This window comes from Cololabis saira, chromosome 15, assembly GCF_033807715.1.
Source record: "Cololabis saira isolate AMF1-May2022 chromosome 15, fColSai1.1, whole genome shotgun sequence".
NCBI classification, from domain to species: Eukaryota; Metazoa; Chordata; class Actinopteri; order Beloniformes; family Belonidae; genus Cololabis; species Cololabis saira.
Genome location: NC_084601.1, coordinates 6,129,597 through 6,151,494, shown reverse-complemented (window position 1 = coordinate 6,151,494; position 21,898 = coordinate 6,129,597). Strand labels below are relative to the sequence as shown.

General features: G+C 40.2%; 1 protein-coding gene across 1 annotated transcript in view; it reads left to right on the top strand.

The window, feature by feature from the left end:
- Positions 1 to 21,898, top strand: part of efna3a (ephrin-A3a) — a 137,873-nt gene that overhangs the window by 98,857 nt on the left and 17,118 nt on the right. Inside the window, exons 2-4 of the mRNA XM_061741783.1 lie at positions 8,869 to 9,170; positions 11,706 to 11,771; positions 15,421 to 15,498. Coding sequence (XP_061597767.1) covers positions 8,869 to 9,170; positions 11,706 to 11,771; positions 15,421 to 15,498 — 446 coding nt within the window. The remainder of the gene's footprint in view (positions 1 to 8,868; positions 9,171 to 11,705; positions 11,772 to 15,420; positions 15,499 to 21,898) is intronic.

Here is a 21,898-nt window from a genome sequence, read left to right as displayed (position 1 = left end):
CGCGCGAGGGCCCGTTCATCGCTGCTTGCAGCTTTAATTCTAATTGGTACATTAATTAGAATGATGTATTAATGATTATTGTTAGGTATTATTCAATGGCGCTGGGCGACTGCAAGATCAGCCAGCGTTGAAACCTGCTACTGGAGAACTGAGCGCTTTGGTACCGGGGGGGGGGGGGGCACAGCAGTACAGGCTGCTCGCTAAGAACAGTGAGGAAAATACAAGCCTTCCAGTTAGTCTACAATGATGACAGAAAAAGTTGCTAGATGTGTTGGTTGTAGCTGTTTTTTTTTTTAATAAAATCTTGGTAGAGGCGTCTGAAAACTCTAAATACTGTATTGTGAGGGTCGTAAGGTCGGCAACACTGATTTCAACTAACAACTGCAACTCTTGGTTGAAGGTCACATCTGCTTCTTGTCTGGCATAAACTGTAATTATTAATTAAATAATGTAATTTAGTGAAATAAAAATGTAAAGAATGCCATCATTTCCACTCCCAATCAGTCAGAAATCACGTCGTCAGCTTCACCCTGATCACATGATCAGGACAGGAGAGGGGAGAGAACATTGATTACAGCACTGTGTATTGAATGATTAATTGCTGCTGTAAGATGTAAGATGATATATCACATTGAATGTGCTTCCATGACCGTCTCAGAGATGCTGGTTTTCCTTCAACATGAGCGCCACAAGCTTCATGTGAAAAAGCATAACTGGACGGACTCGTGTTGGATTCAGACATCCTAAAGTAACCCAGCCTTTTTTACACTGACTTTAGATGCTGAATTTCAGACGGTGAAATTGAGCCAGTTGAATCGCAGGAGACTGAAGATATTGCGAATTTTTAAAGGATTTTCTTTATATGCCGAAGCTTAACTGAAAAACAGCTATTGCAAATATTATAAATTTGAAATAACATGAACTTCTAGCTTGTAGTGAAAATAAATGACATACACTTCATTTTTTTTAGGTAAAAATGTAGTCTGAGTATATTTTAACACTGAAAAAGTACATACAAACATACAACATGACATTTTCAGTGGCATTTTTAATTCAAATCCTAGTGACACATTTACTTCCAGAATTATCCCAGATCTCGGTTTCACATTTCTAAATCCGACTCTCTTAAAGAGAGCCTGGCTTTGTGGAACTCCTTATGTAGACAGTTTAAATCTCCGTCCCGGTGCACTGAGGCCTAGGATGTAGTTGTTTTGTTCAGACTGATTGTTTGTGAGTTGATCTCCCGCTGTCATAAAACATAAATCTTGGATTTTACCACCTGCCTGTGGGATCTTTGTTTCACTCTTCTCTCCTACAGTAGATACAGTTACAGCATCTTACTTACTGAATGAATTGGAAACCTAGAAACATTGGACCTTGTGGACAGTCAGTCTCACAGGTTGACTTATTGCTATGAGTTACTTTGACGTGATCATCTGATATGACTTTGGCTTTTTTTGACAACTGATCCGATTGTCCACGCATCAAATTGGACTGAAGCATTTGCTTCAGCTCCAACATCCAAAATCAATTAACGGATGGGCTTAATTGCTCCTCATCAAAATGCTGATGAAATCAGTTATTCAGCTTTTAAGCTACTTCCATATCTGAATCTTACAAATATGCAGATCTACGGTAGGAATGGGTGATATTTTACCGTTCACGATATACCGTCAAAAAAATTCCCCACGGTAAGAATTTGTCATCTCGCGGTAAAAACGATAAATTCATGTTAATGACGTTTTTGTGTAAAAAGCCGGATTTATGGTTCTGTGTTAAATCGACGCACAACGTACGTGAAGGAAGGAAGGAAGGAAGGAGGGAAGGAAGGAAGGAAGGAAGGAAAGAAGGAAGGAAGGAAGGAAGGAAGGAAGGAAGGAGCCAGAAAGGAAGGAAGGAAGGAAGGAAGGAAGGAAGGAAGGAAGGAAGGAAGGAAGGAAGGAAGGAAGGAAGGAAGGAAGGAAGGAAGGAAGGAGCGAGCCAGAAAGGAAGGAAGGAAGGAAGGAAGGAAGGAAGGAAGGAAGGAAGGAAGGAAGGAAGGAAGGAAGGAAGGAAGGAAGGAAGGAAGGAAGGAAGGAAGGAAGGAAGGAAGGAAGGAAGGAGCCAGAAAGGAAGGAAGGAAGGAAGGAGCCAGAAGGAAGGAAGGAAGGAAGGAAGGAAGGAAGGAAGGAAGGAAGGAAGGAAGGAAGGAAGGAAGGAAGGAAGGAAGGAAGGAAGGAAGGAAGGAAGGAAGGAGCGAGCCAGAAAGGAAGGAAGGAAGGAAGGAAGGAGCCAGAAAGGAAGGAAGGAAGGAAGGAGCCAGAAGGAAGGAAGGAAGGAAGGAAGGAAGGAAGGAAGGAAGGAAGGAAGGAAGGAAGGAAGGAAGGAAGGAAGGAAGGAAGGAAGGAAGGAAGGAGCGAGCCAGAAAGGAAGGAAGGAAGGAAGGAAGGAGCCAGAAAGGAAGGAAGGAAGGAAGGAAGGAAGGAAGGAAGGAGCCAGGAAGGAAGGAAGGAAGGAAGGAAGGAAGGAAGGAAGGAAGGAAGGAAGGAAGGAAGGAAGGAAGGAAGGAAGGAAGGAAGGAAGGAAGGAAGGAAGGAAGGAAGGAAGGAAGGTAAATTCCCGTTGATGAGGTTTTTGTGTAACAAACATGGCGGATCTGAGTCATTCCAGTTTTGCAGTACAGGTGTAACTCATTTAATTGGTTTTTATTAATTCAATGTAATTGGTGTAGTTTAGTAGCATTTAGTATCTTTTAGAGCAGTGTTTTGGGGGCTCCAAAGACTGAATGTGGTGATAGATTTATAGTTACAAAGGTTGAATTGGTATTTTTTTTATCGTCATTTTTATCGTTATCGGGATAAATGCCAGAAATTATCGTGATACATTTTTTAGTCCATAACGCCCATCCCTAATCTACGGTTAAAACAAATAAATAAATAACTCAAAAATAAAACTCCAACATCTGGAGTTTTAACAAAAGGTGCTCTGAGTCTCATCTTCACAGTTCACATACTGTACCCTCCACCTCTGGACAGAAGTGACTCCTGATGGAAACTCAGGTACCCGTAGCTATTTTCAACAAGCCAGCCAGAATATGATGATTTTTAAGTTCTTATATTAGCATTATATTCTTCCAGCCTTCTAGCAAACTCTTAATAAGGCAGAAAAACAACCAGCATGCTGTCAGAGAACAGATCGCTGCAGAGATTATCCTAAATGAAGCGGATGAATGAATTTCTGTTTTTAAAAAACAGTTATGTCATTTCTGTAATTAATAATGCTTTTAGTATTCATTGTGTTGCTTATTTTATTGTTCAGCTCAAGAATTATAAATGTGCCGTGGCTGCTTCACACGTTCCCTTTCTGTCCACATTATGTTTATCTGCGTCTCCAGTACCTTGTCATTGTTATTTATGACTCCCTGCACTCTCCAAAGACTCTTCTTAGCACACATGTGAGAGGTGCCGCGGCGCTATCTTTGTCTCTTTCTCCCCTTTCTTGTTCCTTCCATTCTCTTTACGCCTCTCCTCCCAACCCCCCGACTATCTGCCTCCCCTGGCAGTGTTGTGTGCAGCCTTTACTAACTAGCTTTACACTCCCACTCATAGCAAAATTATGATGAGACAGCAAAAACCCCAGCAGAAGGAGAGGGAGGAAAGTTGGATAGAAGCAAAAGAGCTGCAGGAAAAAATAGGCAACGTGTGAATAAAGGCCATCAGTCTTTTTTTCTCCACGTGTATTTTCATCCCAGGAGGGCACTGTGTCGCTGCATCCCGCTCTGTGCCTGGCTCTGTTGTCATCATCTTTCAATGCATCTTCCTCCCCTCAACATTCACCCTTCCTCTTTCCACTTCAAGTTATTAAATCTCTTCTCACCCCTCCCTCTGTTTTTCTTCGCCTCCCTCCATCCCTCTCTGCCCAGCAACCTTTTTTCTCTTGTACCACTAAGTGGACTGCTTATATAACAGGGACTCCCTTCTTCCTCTCTCCTGCACCCCCCGGCCTTCCCGTCCCACTCTTTCCTTCACTTCTTTTTTCTCCTATAGCCTACCTTACCTTCTCCTCTTCCTTTCTTCTAATGCTTCTCTTACTATGTTTGTTTCTGTTTTGAACAAATGATCCTCCTGTCCGGTCGGTGTAGTTGATCAGGCTGAAATGGTACTCTAAGGCCCTGTCCCAATACACCCACTACCCCTCGTTTTCGGTCCTACCCTTAAATTCTGCGTGTTCCCGTGAGGGTAGTGGTGTCCCAATTCCTCTTTCCACCTAGGGGTAGTGACGAAAACTAGTGTAGTGGCTATGAATCTGCCCCTACGGAGCAAGTGTTTTCCGATGCTGACTAGCTGAACTAGGGACAGAAAAATTTCCCAGAATGCTTTTCGTCGTCATTTGCAGACTGAATCCAAAAATAAAAACATGGCGGACATTTCTTATTTTTTAGTGAATAAAATCAATATTTTGAGTTAGTTTCTGCATAAAAATGCGTTTTGATTACATTTCTAGCGAGAAATATATATTTTACTTTCATAATATTCACTCAGTGAATGTACATAATCACTCGTTTGCCCGTTTGCCGAAGATCACGCCAGAATAAAGCTGATTTATGGTTCTGCGTTACACCAACACAGAGCCTACGGCGTAGGTTACGTACCCTACGCCGTAGGCTCTGCGTCAATGTTACGCGGCGACGCGCGCCGTACGCCGTACCCTACGCCGTAGGCTCTGCATTGGTGTAACGTGGAACCATAAATCAGCTCCTGAGCCGGCAGGCAGAAATCTCCAAATTTTCAGAGCAAATTTCTTAACAGGCGTAGCTACAACTGTTAGATTTCATCTATTAAACCAACATTTATCTTCCTAAATGATTTATTTCAGCCAGCAGTAATTCTCCACAGAGCTGCAGGTTTCTCCCCGGGACGACGGCGCAGGTTGACCCGGCGATCACGTGTGTACTCCGGCTGTTGCTGCTGCTGCGCCCGGACCGGCGGCTCTTCTCATCTCTGAAAACATCAGGTCAAATTTCTTAACAGGCGTTATTTGGATAAACTGAGCCCAGGTTGGGGATCTTAACGGTTACTTTTACGCCTGAAAAAATATTAAAACTTAATAAAATGGCATATTAACAGCGCTACAGCTGAAATTAAAACAGCTTTTGGCTCTCTTCCTGATTAGTGGTGGTGCTGAAAGTAGGAGTAGTGGGAGTATTGGGACAGAACCCTGGGAAGATTACTACAAATGCCCTAAAATCTGTCCCTTCTTTTTTAGGGCTAGTGAAAAAAAGTGGGGGGAGTATTGGGATTGGACCTAAACAAACTACCTGAATGCCAGTAACTGCTCGTAGTTTGCTCTATGACCCTGGGAAAGATGAAGCAGGTATAGAAAATGGATGGAGGGATAATAATATCCAAAGAATGACTTTACTGGCATACAAAGCTAAAACGTCTAACCAAACCAGCAATTTAGAGAAGTAACCACAGACTTTGGACTGTAGTCTTTAATCACAGCTTGTGTGAACAAATAAGCCATATTATTTCACAATTAAGTAACAATTACCATCTACTTCAGAAGCCTCTTCTGTACATTTACCTTTAATTTAACTGAAACCAGTATTATGTTTTTAAAATTAAGAGGTTTTCCTCATTCATAGGAATTGAAACACTGGGAACCGGTTCTGAACAAGAACCGATTCTCTATCCCCATCCCTGCTCATTCCCTGTCCTGATTTTCATTAATATATACCAGCAAAGTGCTATTGGGCATCCAGCAGCACATCCTCTCACTTTGCAGCAACTTCCAGCTGCTTTTTTTCTCCACCCAAACCTTCTCTCTCCTTCCTCTACGGCAGAGCTTTCTCAGACGTGCTTCACACCTCTCCCATCCAGGATTCTCCTCAACACGCTTTTCAGTATTCAGCACACACTCTCTTTCACACTTTCATCTTACAGTATGTCTCTCTCTCCCCCTCAACCATTGTACCTGTCTTTCTTTGCCTGTCTTTTTTTTTGTATTTTTTGTACCCCCCTCTGTTCTTCCCCCAACTCATCCTCTCTCCGTTCCTGCACCACATGCACCGCTCTCTAAATATAGGCCTTTTGAAGGATAGATGCATTGTTTCTCCCCACAACACTGCAACACAAACGCCTGCCGTCTCACAACCGAGCAGCTGAGGTGGAAAAGCAGAAGTACGACTGATGGCCCTTAAAGAACAGCCGTTAAGAGAATTGATATTCATCGGCCCCGGCATGTGCGTGAATGAAAAAAGGAGGAAGAAATGAAAGAGGGAGAGAATATCTGAATGGAGAGGAGGGTGAAACAGTTGTAACACCACAGAAAATGAAACAAAAAGGGGAAATTGAGGGGGTTATGACACTGCCAGTCATGGGATTCTAATTGAATTCTTTTTCCGGGGTGTTGACCTGGTAAAGTTTCCACTCGTAGGTGTGCTTGTCTTAGCCTGAGAACTTTGTGCTTTCACGATGCCCGTACAATAACGGATGGTTATAAGCGGATGGTTATGTGTGTATCCGATAATGTGCAAGAAAACAACCAAGAGAACGGAGAGAGAGGGGGCTGTGGATAAAATGGACGTCAGCACATATAATGCAGCACAATACCCCCACCTAATGGTACTGATGGGTCATTACAACTGTTTTCTGCATGTTCCACTTCACTGCAGCCAATGGCACTTCCCATCACCTCAGCTCAACTGCAGGATCATTTGTAATAACTTATTCAATCCTATCTAATTACAGATTATGCAACTTGCATAATAAATGTACTTAGTATTATAAAAATTGTAGGCCACAGCATGGAAGTTGCAGTCGTACCATGCACAGTTGTATCAGTAAGGAGTTTAAAGTCAAACAGACTGGTGGCATTACTTCAACAGAAGAACATGCACACATGTGCATTGTGGAATGACTCTTCTAGTTTCTAACAGCCTGCTTGTCCACAGTACTCGAGTTGTAAAAAAAAATCAGGGGGGATGGTGGATTTTATCATATGGGGGACAGATCATTTGTGCTGATTACAAATAATATAATATATTACAAATAATAGCACTGACCAAAACACCTGCAGAAATACTGCAGGAATGACATAGCAGCAGTTAAATGCAGCCTTCTGTAAGCTTTAAATATCCACTGGGCTTACATCAAATACATCAAAACACAACAATAAAAAACACTTTTCTGAACTTATCAATATGACTCTGTCCTTCACAGGATAAGTAAAATGGATCACTGCAAAAACTCAAATCTTAACAAGAATATTAGTCTTATTTCTAGTTAAAATGTCTCATTTTAGTTAAAAAAATCTCATTACACAAGACTCATCACTGGAAAAAACAACAATTTTCACCTGTTTCAAGTAGATTTTCACTTGAAATAAGTAGAAAAATCTGCCAGTGGAACAAGATTTTTTTGCAATAAGAAGACACATCTTGTCCCACTGGCAGATTTTTCTACTTATTTCAAGTGAAAATTTATTTGAAACAGGTGAAAATTGTCAAATAAGTTATTTTTCTGGTGTTATTTTTCTGGTGATGACTCTAAATGTTGAAATAGCAGTAAAACCACATTCATTGATGAAATGACATAAGGGATGGAAAGGGGGGATGGCAGTTTTACAGGGAGGATGATTTTGACTGTTTTTATTTCAGGGGGGATGCCATCCCCCCTCATCCCCCCTCAACTCTAGTACTGACTGTCCAGTTCTCCAAGGAGCTTCACCCATGAGAGGAACCGTGTGCAGACCAGTTAAAGCCAGAACATACAACACCACTGACGGCATCTCCTTCTCAGTGACCTGCTAGTCTCTGGCTCAGGGAGAAACATAGAATTGCAGATTACCCATCTCAGCAGGACTTAAAGCTCTCACCATGAGATAGTTAATAAGAAAACATGCATTTTTATTTGAAGAAGAAAGAAAAAGATGCAACAGTTAATCTCTTAAATCTGACTTTAGTAAGACTTTAAGACTTTTTTTAATTTGTTAAAATGATTAATTCATTAGTTGGTTGTTAGAAATTTAATTGTAAATTCATTAATTTTCAGTCAAATATGCTATTATTCAAGGTTCCTAATTTATATGAATGGAAACTAAACATTTTTGGCTTTCTATCAGCTCACGATGGGATTTTGTGGAGATAGCTCTGTAGCAATATATGTACTTTAGTTTAGGTTTTTAAGAACTTATTGACACTGAAAGGGTTGGTTTGGTTCACTATTTATTTCTGAAAATGTAAACTTATTTGTTGTTTGAAAATATAAAAACAACAATTTGCACTACTTTTTGACTGGGGGAAGTGATTTCCTAGAATATGGTTGCTTAGCAACTTTACAATAATGATTAGACTCCAGAAAATGTCATATACTGTCTGAGTGAAGAAGTATCCACCTAATGCAGTTGTGTATGTAGTATGCATCATCCTGCTGAAAGTCTTGCTGATAGCTGGAAGCATGTTGCCAGGGTAACCCATCTACAATAATGATGCACTAAATTAACAAAAAATGAACTATTTTTGTAAAGCTTTATCAAACATTCAAGTTAAACCTGTAGTTTAACTTGAATTGAAGGTTTATTAATATTACAAATGAACAGCCTAGTATGCTTCTTGTGTCCCTTATAAACTGAATTGCAAGAAATAGTTTGTAGCCGTTGCATCCAGTTATATCATATAAAACAGTATCCACTTTCTGGACTTTAAGGCTTTAGACATAGACTATTAAAAGGAAATCTCACATGAATACCATGCTGGTATGGGAACTCAGATGCAGCTTAAATGTTCCGAGCCGTGTCTGTAGAGAGTACTGAAATAGATAAATATAACTTGAATTCTCAGTTTTTATTCTTTATTCCCCTTTTCTGAACTATCTATTTCCCCCCCAGGCTCCGAACAGAGGGATACACGGTGCAGGTCAGCGTCAACGACTACCTGGACATCTACTGCCCCCACTACAACAGCAGCCAGCGGGGGACGCTAGAGCGCGTCATCGCAGAGCAGTACATCCTCTACATGGTCAACTACCACGGCTACCGCTACTGCGACCCCCAGATGGGCTTCAAACGCTGGGAGTGCAACCGGCCCCACGCGCCCCACGCCCCCATCAAGTTCTCCGAGAAGTTCCAGCGTTACAGCGCCTTCTCGCTGGGCTACGAGTTCAACGTGGGCCAGGAGTACTACTACATCTGTGAGTCACACCAGGAAACTGTAGCAGAGACGTTTTATAATCGAGACAGCCCGCTCCGGTTGTGTTTCCTGTATCTGTGTCACGTGGGTTTCCCCACCGCCCCTTTAGGAGACTAACAGCAGCTCCTGAATCTATTGAGTCCTATGGGAAAAGTGAACGTGAGCACAGATTATTACCAATTCCTTCGCCCCATAGTAACCTAAGTAAATATTGGTAACATTTTCCAAAAGCCACAAACCTTCTGAACATTCTGACACCAAAATGGCAATTTTCAGACCGACAGATTAGGAGAAAATGAACTTTGTTTGAGACCTGTCTCTGTCTGAGCAACACACTCTAGTGAGATTTGGCTCTCATAGCTAATAATATAATAATAATACATAGCTCTCCTCTCTGGTGTTGCTGATCATAGAGATATATACGTATGTATATGTATATGTATATGTATATGTATATATGTCTATGGTGCTGATTCAGAGATTCAGAGTCGTCGGTCACTGCAGAACTGCCAAAGTCGTTTTCCCATCGGATAAACTGAAATTTAAAATTAAAATAAAACTTGCTTCTTTGCTTAATAATACTGTTATTGTTGTCATTGAAGTCTTTTTGGAAGGGAAAAAAAGAATATTAGACTGATCCGATGATTGATATCAGCTTGATAACAGACATTAAAGTAGCAGATAAAAAAAACGAGCGGGAAAATAAGGCGCAAATATTAAAGTTGTACTGTATCAGAGACGTTCAATAAATAAATGTAGAGTATCTTTGACTGTATCTAGTGTTGTATGTTCCAGGGAAGACCACGCCCACTTAGGAGACAGGAAGTGTAAACCATTTCATACCATTGGCAGAAACGGTAATGCGTGATCATCTCTATAGAGTATCTTTGACTGTAGTTCATTGTGATTGTTTGAAAGAACCCGGAGATTCAGCACATCCAGTATTTTGATCTGAATTTCTTTTTTTTTTTTTTCAGTTTTCATAAGCACATCCTTTATCTGGTGTGACCTGATGAACAACTTACATTTTGCAACACATATTTTTCAAGTACTTTAAAGAAGATGCAACAGGGGAATCAACAGCACTTTGATCCTGTGTTGAATATAATATGCCACAAGTCTTAAAGTGAGGGATATATAAACATTATGCTATTAACAAAGACCACGTAAACTTGAGAAATGTCAAAGATGAAGCAAGGCAGGATCTAGTACTGGGAGTATTTGGACTAAAAGCACTGCGTTAAGTATTAAAAAGAACGGAAACCACTGTTGAATATTCATCCCCTTGCCCTTTATCTTCACATTTCTATCTTATGTATATGATTTCCTTAAAATATTAATTTTCTACAAAATGTACATTCTGCTGATATTCATGGTTAAACCCATAAAACTGTACGTATCTGTTTTCATTGCCAACAGGGATTGTAATGGTCAAAAAATCACAACAATGAGGTCTCAGACAGTCCAACAAGCCTAAAAGATGCATGACTGATAAATATATCGTACATCAAAAATTGATCATAAGGAGCCCTTAGAAATGTCAAATCTACATCCCTAAACATTCTGGCAAGGAAAATGGATAAACTCATAAATTGAATGAGCTTGGGACACGTGTGGTTTGCAGGTGTCAAAAGTATTCACTCATTCATTACTCAGGTAGAAGTATAGATACTAGAGTTTAAAAATACTCCTGTAGAAGTTGAAGTATCAACTCAAGTTTTTTACTCAAGTAAAAGTATAAAAGTACTGGTTTCAAAACTACTTAAAGTATAAAAGTAAAAGTAATGTAAGGGGTAAAAAGCCATTAAGGACAAAAGCCATTGAAAATGAATGTATCTTAGTATAATGTAAATATATTAAAGAAGCATATATGTGTACTATTGAGCATTAACATGTGTTTCAGAGAGCAGACGCGTACAAACCAATAGGGTGTCGGAATGGTATTATGTTTATACTTCTCATCCAACCACAACCAAATTCACTCTATCCGGACGGAGCAATTTAACTGGATAGTTTTTATTTAAAGGCCGAAATGAAATAGAGTAACGAGGCTGTTTTTAAAATGTAAGGAGTAAAAAGTACAGATAATTGTGTGAAAATGTAAGGAGTAAAAGTAAAAAGTCGTCTGAAAAATAATTACTCCAGTGAAGTATAGATAACCAACATTTCTACTTAAAGGAGCATGAGGCAGGATTTATGAAAAAAATGCGTAGGCCTATACGTTTTAAGTTTTCTAGTAATAATGTCAGATAAAGCGTAAGGTAACGAAGTATTTGTACTTTGTTACTTGACACCTCTGGTGGTTTGACATTGAACTGCATTATCAGCGGTCTGAGGCAACTTAGAAACTGCTAAAAAAAAATGTTGATCTGAATTTATAATAAACTTTTCTCCACCCACATGTATTGACTGTGTGTGGGTGTTGCTAATAGATTGTGGAAGCTCTGCTCCGGAGGACGTAGCTGGTTGAGGGCGGTGTCGCCTGCAGAGGGCAGAGGTTTGACATGTTTGTGTTTTCTCTCTGCTCTGTTTCCAGCCACGCCCACCCATCACCACGGCCGCAGCTGCCTGAGACTCAGGGTCTTCGTCTGCTGCTCCACTTGTGAGGACACTTCACTCACACTCTCTTCCACTACGCTCACCACTCTCTGTTTCTCACAAGCACACCAAGACAAAGAGGCAGGGAGATACGCTGCAGAAACTCTAAATCTTACCAGGAATATTTGTCTTATTTCTAGTTAAAATGTCTCATTTTTAGTCAAAAAATCTCATTACACTTAACCCTTGTGCTGTCTTCGGGTCAAGGAAGAAGGAAGGAAGGAAGGAAGGAAGGAAGGAAGGAAGGAAGGAAGGAAGGAAGGAAGGAAGGAAGGAAGGAAGGAAGGAAGGAAGGAAGGAAGGAAGGAAGGAAGGAAGGAAGGAAGGAAGGAAGGAAGGAAGGAAGGGAAGAAGGAGGGAGAGAGCAGGAAAAAGGAAGGAAGGAAGGAAGGAAGGAAGGAAGGAAGGAAGGAAGGAAGGAAGGAAGGAAGGAAGGAAGGAAGGAAGGAAGGAAGGAAGGAAGGGAGGATGGGATAAAAGAAGGAAGGGAGAAAGGAAGGAAGGAAGGAAGGAGGAAGGGAAGAAGGAAGGAGAAAGCAGGAGGAAGGAAGGAAGGAAGGGAGAAAAGAAGGAAGGAAGGAAGGAAGAAAAGAGGAAGGGAAGAAGGAGGGAGAGAGCAGTAAAAAGGAAGGAAGGAAGGATGGGAGAAAAGAAGGAAGGGAGAAAAGAAGGAAGGGAGAAAAGAAGGAAGGGAGAAAGGAAGGAAGGAAGGAAGGAAGGAGGAAGGGAAGAAGGAAGGAGAAAGCAGGAGGAAGGAAGGAAAAAATAACTTGTTATTTGACAATTTTCACCTGTTTCAAGTAAATTTTCACTTGTAATAAGTAGAAAAATCTGCCAGTGGAACAAGATTTATCTTCTTATTACAAGCAAAAAAAATCTTGTTCCACTGGCAGATTTTTCTACTTATTTTAAGTGAAAATCTACTTGAAACAGGTGAAAATTGTTGTTTTTTCCAGTGATGAGTCTTGTTTTAAGTGTAATGAGATTGTTTTTTTACTAAAAACGACACATTTTAACTAGAAATAGAACAAATACTCCTGTTAAGATGTTGAGTTTTTGCAGTGTAAAAGGACAGAAAAAGAAAACTAAGATCTTACTGCTGGGTCTCAGTCAGAAGCTTTGCTGCTTTGTGCTGTCTTGGCCAGGTTTTGATGATGGCATTCTTTTATTTTTCCATTGCAGCAGCGCTTTCATAGTGATGGCTTAATGTTATCCTCTGTCTCAGTGCTATAACAGTAATGCCTCATCCCTCTCTCTCTCACACGCCATCACTGACATGCTCTCCTGGAGATGTACAAAGGATGTAAAAGAGGGAAAAAAAATAGATTCAGCTGCAAGATCCATCTCTCTTTGCCCTCCCTTCCCTGGGTCACTCTTTACCTCCCCATCTCCCCCCCTCACTTCTCCACTCCCCCCTCTGTCTACGACTTCTCTCCTGCTCTGTGATGCCTGCTGCTCTGTATGTTGCGTGTGTTATTTTTACCCTGCTAGCCTGCTTTCTCCCCTGCAGGCCTTTGATCAGGCAGCCCAGCCAGCGCTGAAAGCCTCCCCCTCTCGTCTAACCTTGTCAGCATTAATGCATCCCACACTCTGACCAGTCAGGCCCTGTGTACACATCACCTTAACACATCCCCGTGTCACTGTTAATCTATCCAAGTGTCTCGTACGTCAACATTTGCATCTGTGATTGTGTGCATCTCGCTGTGTGGCTCTCAGATCTCTGCACGTGGTGTTATCTCTCCGTGTGTACAGTGTAAATGTGTCTAATGTGAGTGCAGTGCATGTATTTTTAGATGTGCATTAAGTTTTTTTTTTTGTTTTTTTTTCCAGCTTGCTATCAAAAGCGCTATTGGCTTCATCTGCTGTGTCGCCCAGCTTAACCTTTTAGAGAACAAGACACTAATGTGAGAGTCATTTGAATATTCATGACTTTTGAACAGCAGTGTGCTGCAGGCTGCTTGTAAAAAGCCTCCGCATATGTTTGTGTTAAGTCAGTTTTATCTTAAAACTAAACATCACAAATACAAATATTTAGATTGCTAGATTGCAAGAAACAAAACCCATACATTTACTCTTCAACAAATTATATATATATACAGTGTGCGAAATACCCATCCATATTCGGGGGGGTCCCTAACTCGCGTTGTGTGGCCCTATGCAATAAACCAATACAATCAGCCTACTATAGCCTATGACAAATACACACACGCTTTTAACCATTTTAGATGCATGTTGTTTTACTAACAGGAGGCAAAATTGTGCATTACGATGCAGAATGTTATTTACAAATTAAATCTGATAATTAAAATAAATAAAAGACATTAATTGGCACCACACTGGTGCACAGTGAACTTAATGAATAAATGCCAGGTATAGGACACTGGCGTTATGTAACCATCCAGGAAATTATGTTTTAACACAGCTGTGTGAACACATTCACAAATTCCACTCATAACAGGTGATCACGCAAAATAAAAAAAATAAAAAACATGATGGCTCTCAACAGGTGGGTTCACGCAGCTTACACATTCACAAATCACACTCATAACAGGCCATAACGGAAAATAATAATAACAATAATTTAAAAAAAACATTAGCTCTCAGGTGGGTTCAGGCCATATTAAGCAGGCTGGCCTCTTACCTTAAGTTAAAGCAAGTCACTGCTAGCACCGGGCGGCGCAGTAGCATCTGCCCCGGAGCACTCGGCCTCGACTTCACTTCCTTCACCAGAGGGTGGGAGAGGAACGGGACCCTCTGTTGTGACATCGTCTCTCTCCTCATCTCTGGCTGCTACTGACACCTTTTTTGATGTGAACCCAAAGTGTGCAAGTGACACACTCTGAGTTAGCTTCCGCTTAGCCATGTTATTGTGGCATCTCAACCAGCCGGCCTAGTCATTGCGCTGTGCTGGCGCACATGGCTAATTTGCATACATAAAGGTGCAGGACTTGTGTTAAACCAATAAAAGTTTTGAATTGTGAATACTTGATATGGCGATCTCTTAAACATATTTAATTGACCATTAGTGACAATCAAATTATCATTATATATTATATATTATATAGCCTAATTTATTTATTTTTTTGACAACATTGAGACCCCCCTTAAATTTGGCTTTTGAGTCCTTCAGGGGGGCTCAGGGGTTAATAGGGGGGGTCCGACCCCCCCGAACCCCCCTGTATTTCGCACTCTGTGTATATATATATATGTGTGTGTGTGTATATATGTATATATATATATATATATATATATATATATATATATATATATATATATATATATATATATATATATATATATAAACCATTTATTCATGGGTAGTTTGGCAGTGCAGACTGAATATAATTCAGTGTCTGGACGAATAGTAAATGTAATAATGATTTCTGCCCACCAGCTCTAAATCCTTTTAATCTTCAGGTCACAGTCTAGATTCAGTGCACATTTCACCAGTTTTTTCAAGCCACACACATACTAACTCTGCCATGCTGTAAAATAACAGTTTGCAATTTAACGCTCCCTCAAATGCCCATCTTTCTCAGTTTAGTCATTTTAATGTCTTCGTCTATGCCTCACTCTCTGTTTTTCTGTTTTTCTTTTCTTTTATCCCTTTATTTTCTATGTATGTCTGTCTCTCTGTATCTTGTGTTTCTCAGCCTCCCAGGGGGACGATGACTCCAGTCAGACCTCTCCTGACTACACAGTCAGGCCAAACATCAAAATACACAACCTTGGTGAGTGAAAAGTAGTCGATCTAGATAAACACTAGCTGCTTCCCAGATACTGGTCAATATTTGGCCCAGGTTGCAAAGCTCAATTTTGACCGATCATTGCAGAAAGGATTATGATCTTTGTGAGTATTTCCGTTCTTATTGTACGGCTGACTGCATACAAGACATAAAACAGATATTGTTGATACCAATAAAAACTCTTTTTTTTTTTAAACACTAGTGTCGACTCTGGAGCTAAAAGCAATTACATTTCATTTTTCCTGGTAGAAGACTGAAGTCCTCTTGTCTTGATGTGAAATATGTGCAAGATAATTACTGCAACAACTTAGGAAATGAGCCTAATTGTAATACAGTACATGTCTAACTGTTACAACCGTGTCTCCAAAAACTTTGAAAAACCATTAGAAATTCTGTGTAAAATGTAAATTAAAGTCCCACTCTGGCAGTTATTCATCTCCTGAAAATGTATCTGTATTTTTGGAAATGAGATATTTTGTACTTTGTGTCTTTTATGGTGTTGAAATGACTTGGGTATGAATATGCTAATCCGTGCTCCCCATCTCCTCCATCTTCAGATGGCACCAGCATGTCCTGTCTCCACTACGCCATACAATTATCAGTTCCATAATTGGGGTAATTCAACTGTACATGTTTGAACCAGAGAGCAATTTTCAAGAAGACAAAGTGCTAATTATACAAGGTTGCGTGCAAATGGAGTAGAACTGCACCAACTGCAATTTTCTAGGCCGATTCCGATTTTTCAGTGAGTGTGACCTGCTGGTCCAGATTTAGCCGTTTCTGATTTTTCAAAGCTCCACAATCTTTTTTTCATCTATGTATCTATCTTGCATCATGGTTTTTATTATGTAGCATATTTTTTTATATTTATTTGTTATTGTAAATTTCGTAATAGAAATAGCAGTTAAAGTTATTTGCCACTATGTATCACTTTTTTATTATTATTATTATAGAAACAGTAGGCTATAAACTTTGACTTTATAACTAGCTTGTGAACAGTAACCCTGGCCAAAGTGAACTGTAGCTTTCTCTTCAGTGTCACTGAACTTTCTCTGAAGCCCATCCTGCTGTGTGGATTTAGCAATATACAGGACTGTCTCAGAAAATTAGAATATTGTGATAAAGTCCTTTATTCTGTAATGCAAAAATGTCATACATTCTGGATTCATTACAAATCAACTGAAATATTGTAAGCCTTTTATTATTTTAATATTGCTGATCATGACTTACAGCTTAAGAAAACTCAAATATCCTATCTCAAAATCTCAATAATCTTAAACTGTAAGCCATAATCAGCAATATTAAAATAATAGGCTTGCAATATTTCAGTTGATTTGTAATGAATCCAGAATGTATGACATTTTTGTTTTTTGTAATTGCATTACAGAAAATAAAGAACTTCATCACAATAGTCCTGTACGGTCATCAATAACTGAAGTGGATCAAAACATTTAGTCAAGAGTTTTACAAAGATTAGAATGGACATTGTTCAAAATTATATTATAACACAAGTGTGTTTTTAATCCACTTTTAATGTTGACTACTTAATTAGTTGACTTAATTCATAAAGGTTTTTTTTTATATAGATTCACCTCAATTGAATTCCATATTAAAATGTGCAACTTTGCATCAGAAATAAACCTACTTAAATGCTGATTCAAAAGACAGTTTTAATCTCCATTACTAGATTTGACATCCAACAAGGCTCTAATACCACTGCAAAGGAATTAATATAAAGCAACAAATGTATTTATGTTATGGGGCGAAGCTTTTTGTTTGTTTGCTTAGCCAATAGCTTGATACCATTATGCTATGAAGCTTAACGTAGTAATTAGCAGCTCCTTCATGGTGACTGGGCTGACGGAGCTGGGGGCGATGGCTAACAATGATTTACATAATGGCTGTGTCCAAGTCAGTGCCTGTGCCTGTGCCTGTTTTCCCGTTTACGATATGGCGCCCTGCATTACAAGAAAAAGAGACAGGAAAACTGCTCTTTGGAAAGCCTATGACCTGACGCTGCAGTTCATCTGTCCAACAATATTTAAGTCTATGGTCAGTAAAAATGTCCACGTTACCATGTTGGTCCAGTTGCATGTATAAGCAATGCTTTCATGTTTAATGTGCTGCGTACTTTAAATGGTGCATGCACAAAACGGACCAGAATGTCATTGGTAAAGTAAGGGTGACCTGCCGGTCAAGCTGAAATTCTGCAGTTTCTGGGCCCCTGCTGTTCTGAGTTCAACAGGATTAGAAACTCAATGATCAGCTGGCTCTTCTCAGTCTGTCTTGTACGACATCCTCCTGGAAGCTTGTGCCAGCTTTGTATTTAATTTGTTCTTCAAACTACTCATTAAGCCTCATCCCCACAAGTATTTAGGATTGGTTCATCCAATACTGTATGACACATTGTATTAGACCGTGAAGTGTGCTCTGCAAAATCCATTGATAACTGACATCCCTGTATAAAAACATCTTATAGACAACGGCTGAAGGCCGGACTTTATCAGAATACGACTTTAAACTCGAAATGATCAATCTTCATGAAAAATGTTGTTTTAAATTCCCAACACAAACGTCTAACACCTGGTGTTACTTCTGAAATGAAGTTGATTGGCTGTAGGTCAGAAAACACCAGAATCTTAACCTAGTTGCACAAGTATTTGGGTTAACAGGTTCATTCATTCATTCATTATCTTACCCGCTTTATCCCTTGCGGGGTCACAGGGGTCTGCTGGAGCCTATCCCAGCTCATTTCAGGTGAGAGGCAGGGGTTACACCCTGGACAGGTCACCAGTCCATCACAGGGCCACATATAGACACACAAACCATGCTCACAACCACACTCACGCTCACACCTACGGGCAATTTAGAATCATCAATTAACCTAATATGCATGTTTTTGGACTGTGGGAGGAAGCCGGAGTACCCGGAGAAAACCCACGCAAGCATGGGGAGAACATGCAAACTCCACACAGAAAGGCCCTTGCCGGGCCTGGGAGTCGGACCGGGGACCTTCTTGCTGTGAGGCAACAGTGCTAACCACTAAGCCACCGTGCTGCCCTGGTTAACAGGTTTCAGAACAGAATTTAAATACCATGTTCTAGGTCAGGGATCGGCAACGCACGGCTCTAGAGCCGCATGCGGCTCTTTAGCGCCGCCCTAGTGGCTCCTGGAGATTTTTCAAAAAAGTTTGACCTTTTTTTTCCTTTTTTTCTTCTTTTTTTCCTTTTTTCTTATTTTTTTTCCCTTTTTTCCTCCTTTTTTTCTTTTTCATTTTTTTCTCTTTCTTCCTTTTTCCTTTCCTTTTTGATCTCGAAATTTTGACTTTTTTCTCGAAATTTTGACTTGTTTCTCGAAATTTTGACTTGTTTCTCGACATTTCAACGTTTTTCTCGACATTTCGTAATTTTTCTCGACATTTCAACTTTTTTCTCAACTTTTTTCTCGAGATTGTAATTCAACATTAATCTCGACATTTCAACTTTTTTCTTGAAATTTTGACTTTTTCTCAACATTTTGACTTTTTTCTCGAAGTGCATAATGAAAAAAAAAAATCTCCCCCCAGTTATAACTAATATAGATACATGCAGCATGTGTTGCCTTCATTCTAAGGCTTATACAAGACTTAATGTTTTGTGGCTCCAGACATATTAGTTTTTTGTGTTTTTGATCCAATATGGCTCTTTCAACATTTTGGGTTGCCGACCCCTGTTCTAGGTAATTCCTTGATTATTTGAGGAAGAAAATCCCCTACATGTATTACATTATCTCATACACATACACTCACTGGCCACTTTATTAGGTACACCTGTCCAACCTGTAGTGCCAGTACAATATCCCCCCCACCATGACACCACCACCACCACCAGCCTGAACCGTTGATACAAGGCTGGATGGATCCATGCTTCCATCTTGTTGACGCCAAATTCTGACCCAACCATCTGAATGTTGCAGCAGAAACCGAGACTCATCAGACCAGGCAACGTTTTTCCAATCTTCTGTTGTCCAGTTTTGGTGAGCCTGTGCAAATTGTAGCATCAGTTTCCTGTTCCTAGCCGACAGGAGTTGTACCCGGTGTGGTTTTCTGCTGTTGTAGTCCGAGTGGTTGTTTGAGTTACTGTTGCCTTTCTATCAGCTGGAACCAATGACTGCGTTTACATACAGTCAATAACCCTTTTCTAACCCGAATATTAGCAATAACCCGGTTTTGCACGGCCATTTAAACATCAATAACCCCTTTGAATAACCCGAATTTGCTCATATTCAGGTTTTTAAAAACCCGAATATGACCCCTGGGTTACTCCTTTTAAAACCTGAATATTGGGTCATGTAAACGCCAAACAGAATATCCCCATCAAACGGAACAGGAATTTGTTTTCTGCACATGTTCTGTTCACAAGGAATCCTGGTCTTTTGAGTCCAGGAAGTTCTTATAAACACGGAGAAACACAAGACCAGGAGGAGACTAATCACTTCATAAATGTAATGAAGGATATGAACATTTCTGCATTTGTAGACGGTAGAAAGTACCGGGATAAAAGATTTACAAGAAGGTGAGAGAAAAGTTGCGCGAAGCAGCATTTGTTTTGAATTTGGATACAGGAAGAAGAAGTGGAAATGACGGGAATTGTGTCATGACGTTCTCAACGCATCGCTGGTTTGATCCAGATATCCTGAATGATTAATTACCATGTAAACGGAATATTCCCAATGTTTCAGTAACCGGAATATTAGCAATAACCCGAATTTTGACTGCATGTAAACGTAGTCAGTGTGGACATTCTCCTCTGACTTCTGGCATCAACAAGGCAGAACTGCCACTCACTGGATATTTTCTCTTTTAAGGACCATTCTCTGTAAACCCTAGAAACGGGTGTCTGTGAAAATCCAAGTAGATCAGCCGTTTCTGAATACCAGCACGTCTGGCACCAACAACCAATCCCATGTTCAAAGTCACTTAAATCCCCGTTCTTCCTCATTCTGATGCTCAGTTTGAACTGCAGCAGATTGTCTTGACCATGTCTACATGCATAAATGCATTGAGTTGCTCCCATGTGATTGGCTAATAAGAAATGTGCGTTAACGAGCAGTTGGACAGGTGTACCTAATAAAGTGGCCGGTGAGTGTAGGTTTGAATCTCTTCCTTTGGTGGGATTTTGTATCTGGGCTCCAGTTACAAACCTCAGCTACTGAATTATGAGCACAGACATTGTAACACCATGGTGGCTTGGACGTGGCCTGGATTAAAAAGGTCCATGTCAGCCGTTGGGGGACTAGGGCACACTGATGTGAAATGGGCTATTGGAACATCCAACATCTAAGTTCACCAAGAAGTTCCTGGTTGCTTACTGTTTTTAGCATCCTGAAACAGAACTTGATATCACTACTAGAGATTGAGATACAACAAAAAAGATACAGCAAGAGGGAGCCAGGATGATGGGCCAAGAGGGATCACCCTGTATAAAATATTCCTTCTATATCATGCCCGGATAACCTGAATACCAGGGGCAGCTGACCATAGAGGCAAGTTCATTATGAAGCTGGGTAGCTTGAACCAAACATGATCACTTACTGTCAAGTTATGCCTTTTTTCTGACCACAACTCTGCCCAAACTTGAAAAACTGCTCGATCGATTGTAGAAGGATGCAAAGGACAACTCAAATCTTCTTAATCCAAAGTTTTTATTTCCTTGAAGATGGGTTTAGTTTGATGGTTTAAATGGGGATAATCAAATAATGGAATGGGATGGAATAAAGAAGAGTAGTCTACCCAGATTCACTGGGTTTAAGAGGAATTTCCACAGATGGAAGAAAGACTGGGAAAGCCTGCAAAAACTGGGAGAGCTGACTGGCTCAGTGGAAGTAAAGAAGTTCCAACTCCTTGACAGTGTGGATGAGAAAATATGCACCTGTCAACATACAACACTGCTGAAGACATATTCAGAGTACTGGAAAACAGGTATGGCAATAAATCAACAATTGCCTTGGAAATAATTGAGGACTTGGAGGGGATCCCCCCCTTTAAAATCACATCAGCCAAGGAAGGTAATTGACCTAATTCAAGCTGTAGAAATTCCTCTTAAACCCAGACTTACCAAGACGAGATTACCTTCTGAAAACCTGCTTGAACACGTGAATGTGGTGCTGTGAATAATATCTACTGGAACAATCACCAAGACCTGTAACTGTAATCGTAGAGATGCTTGGCTACAAGATGAACTTGTGCATTGGCTGGATCAACTGTAAGAAATCTAATGGTTAGTGGATTCATTGGAGCTGTACTGCATCAATGGGACAATGAGAGAGTTTATCAAGAACTTGATGTAACTGTGGAAGTCTCAGGCAGCAAAAATCCAGTGATGTTTCGAAAGTGAAGCAATCATCT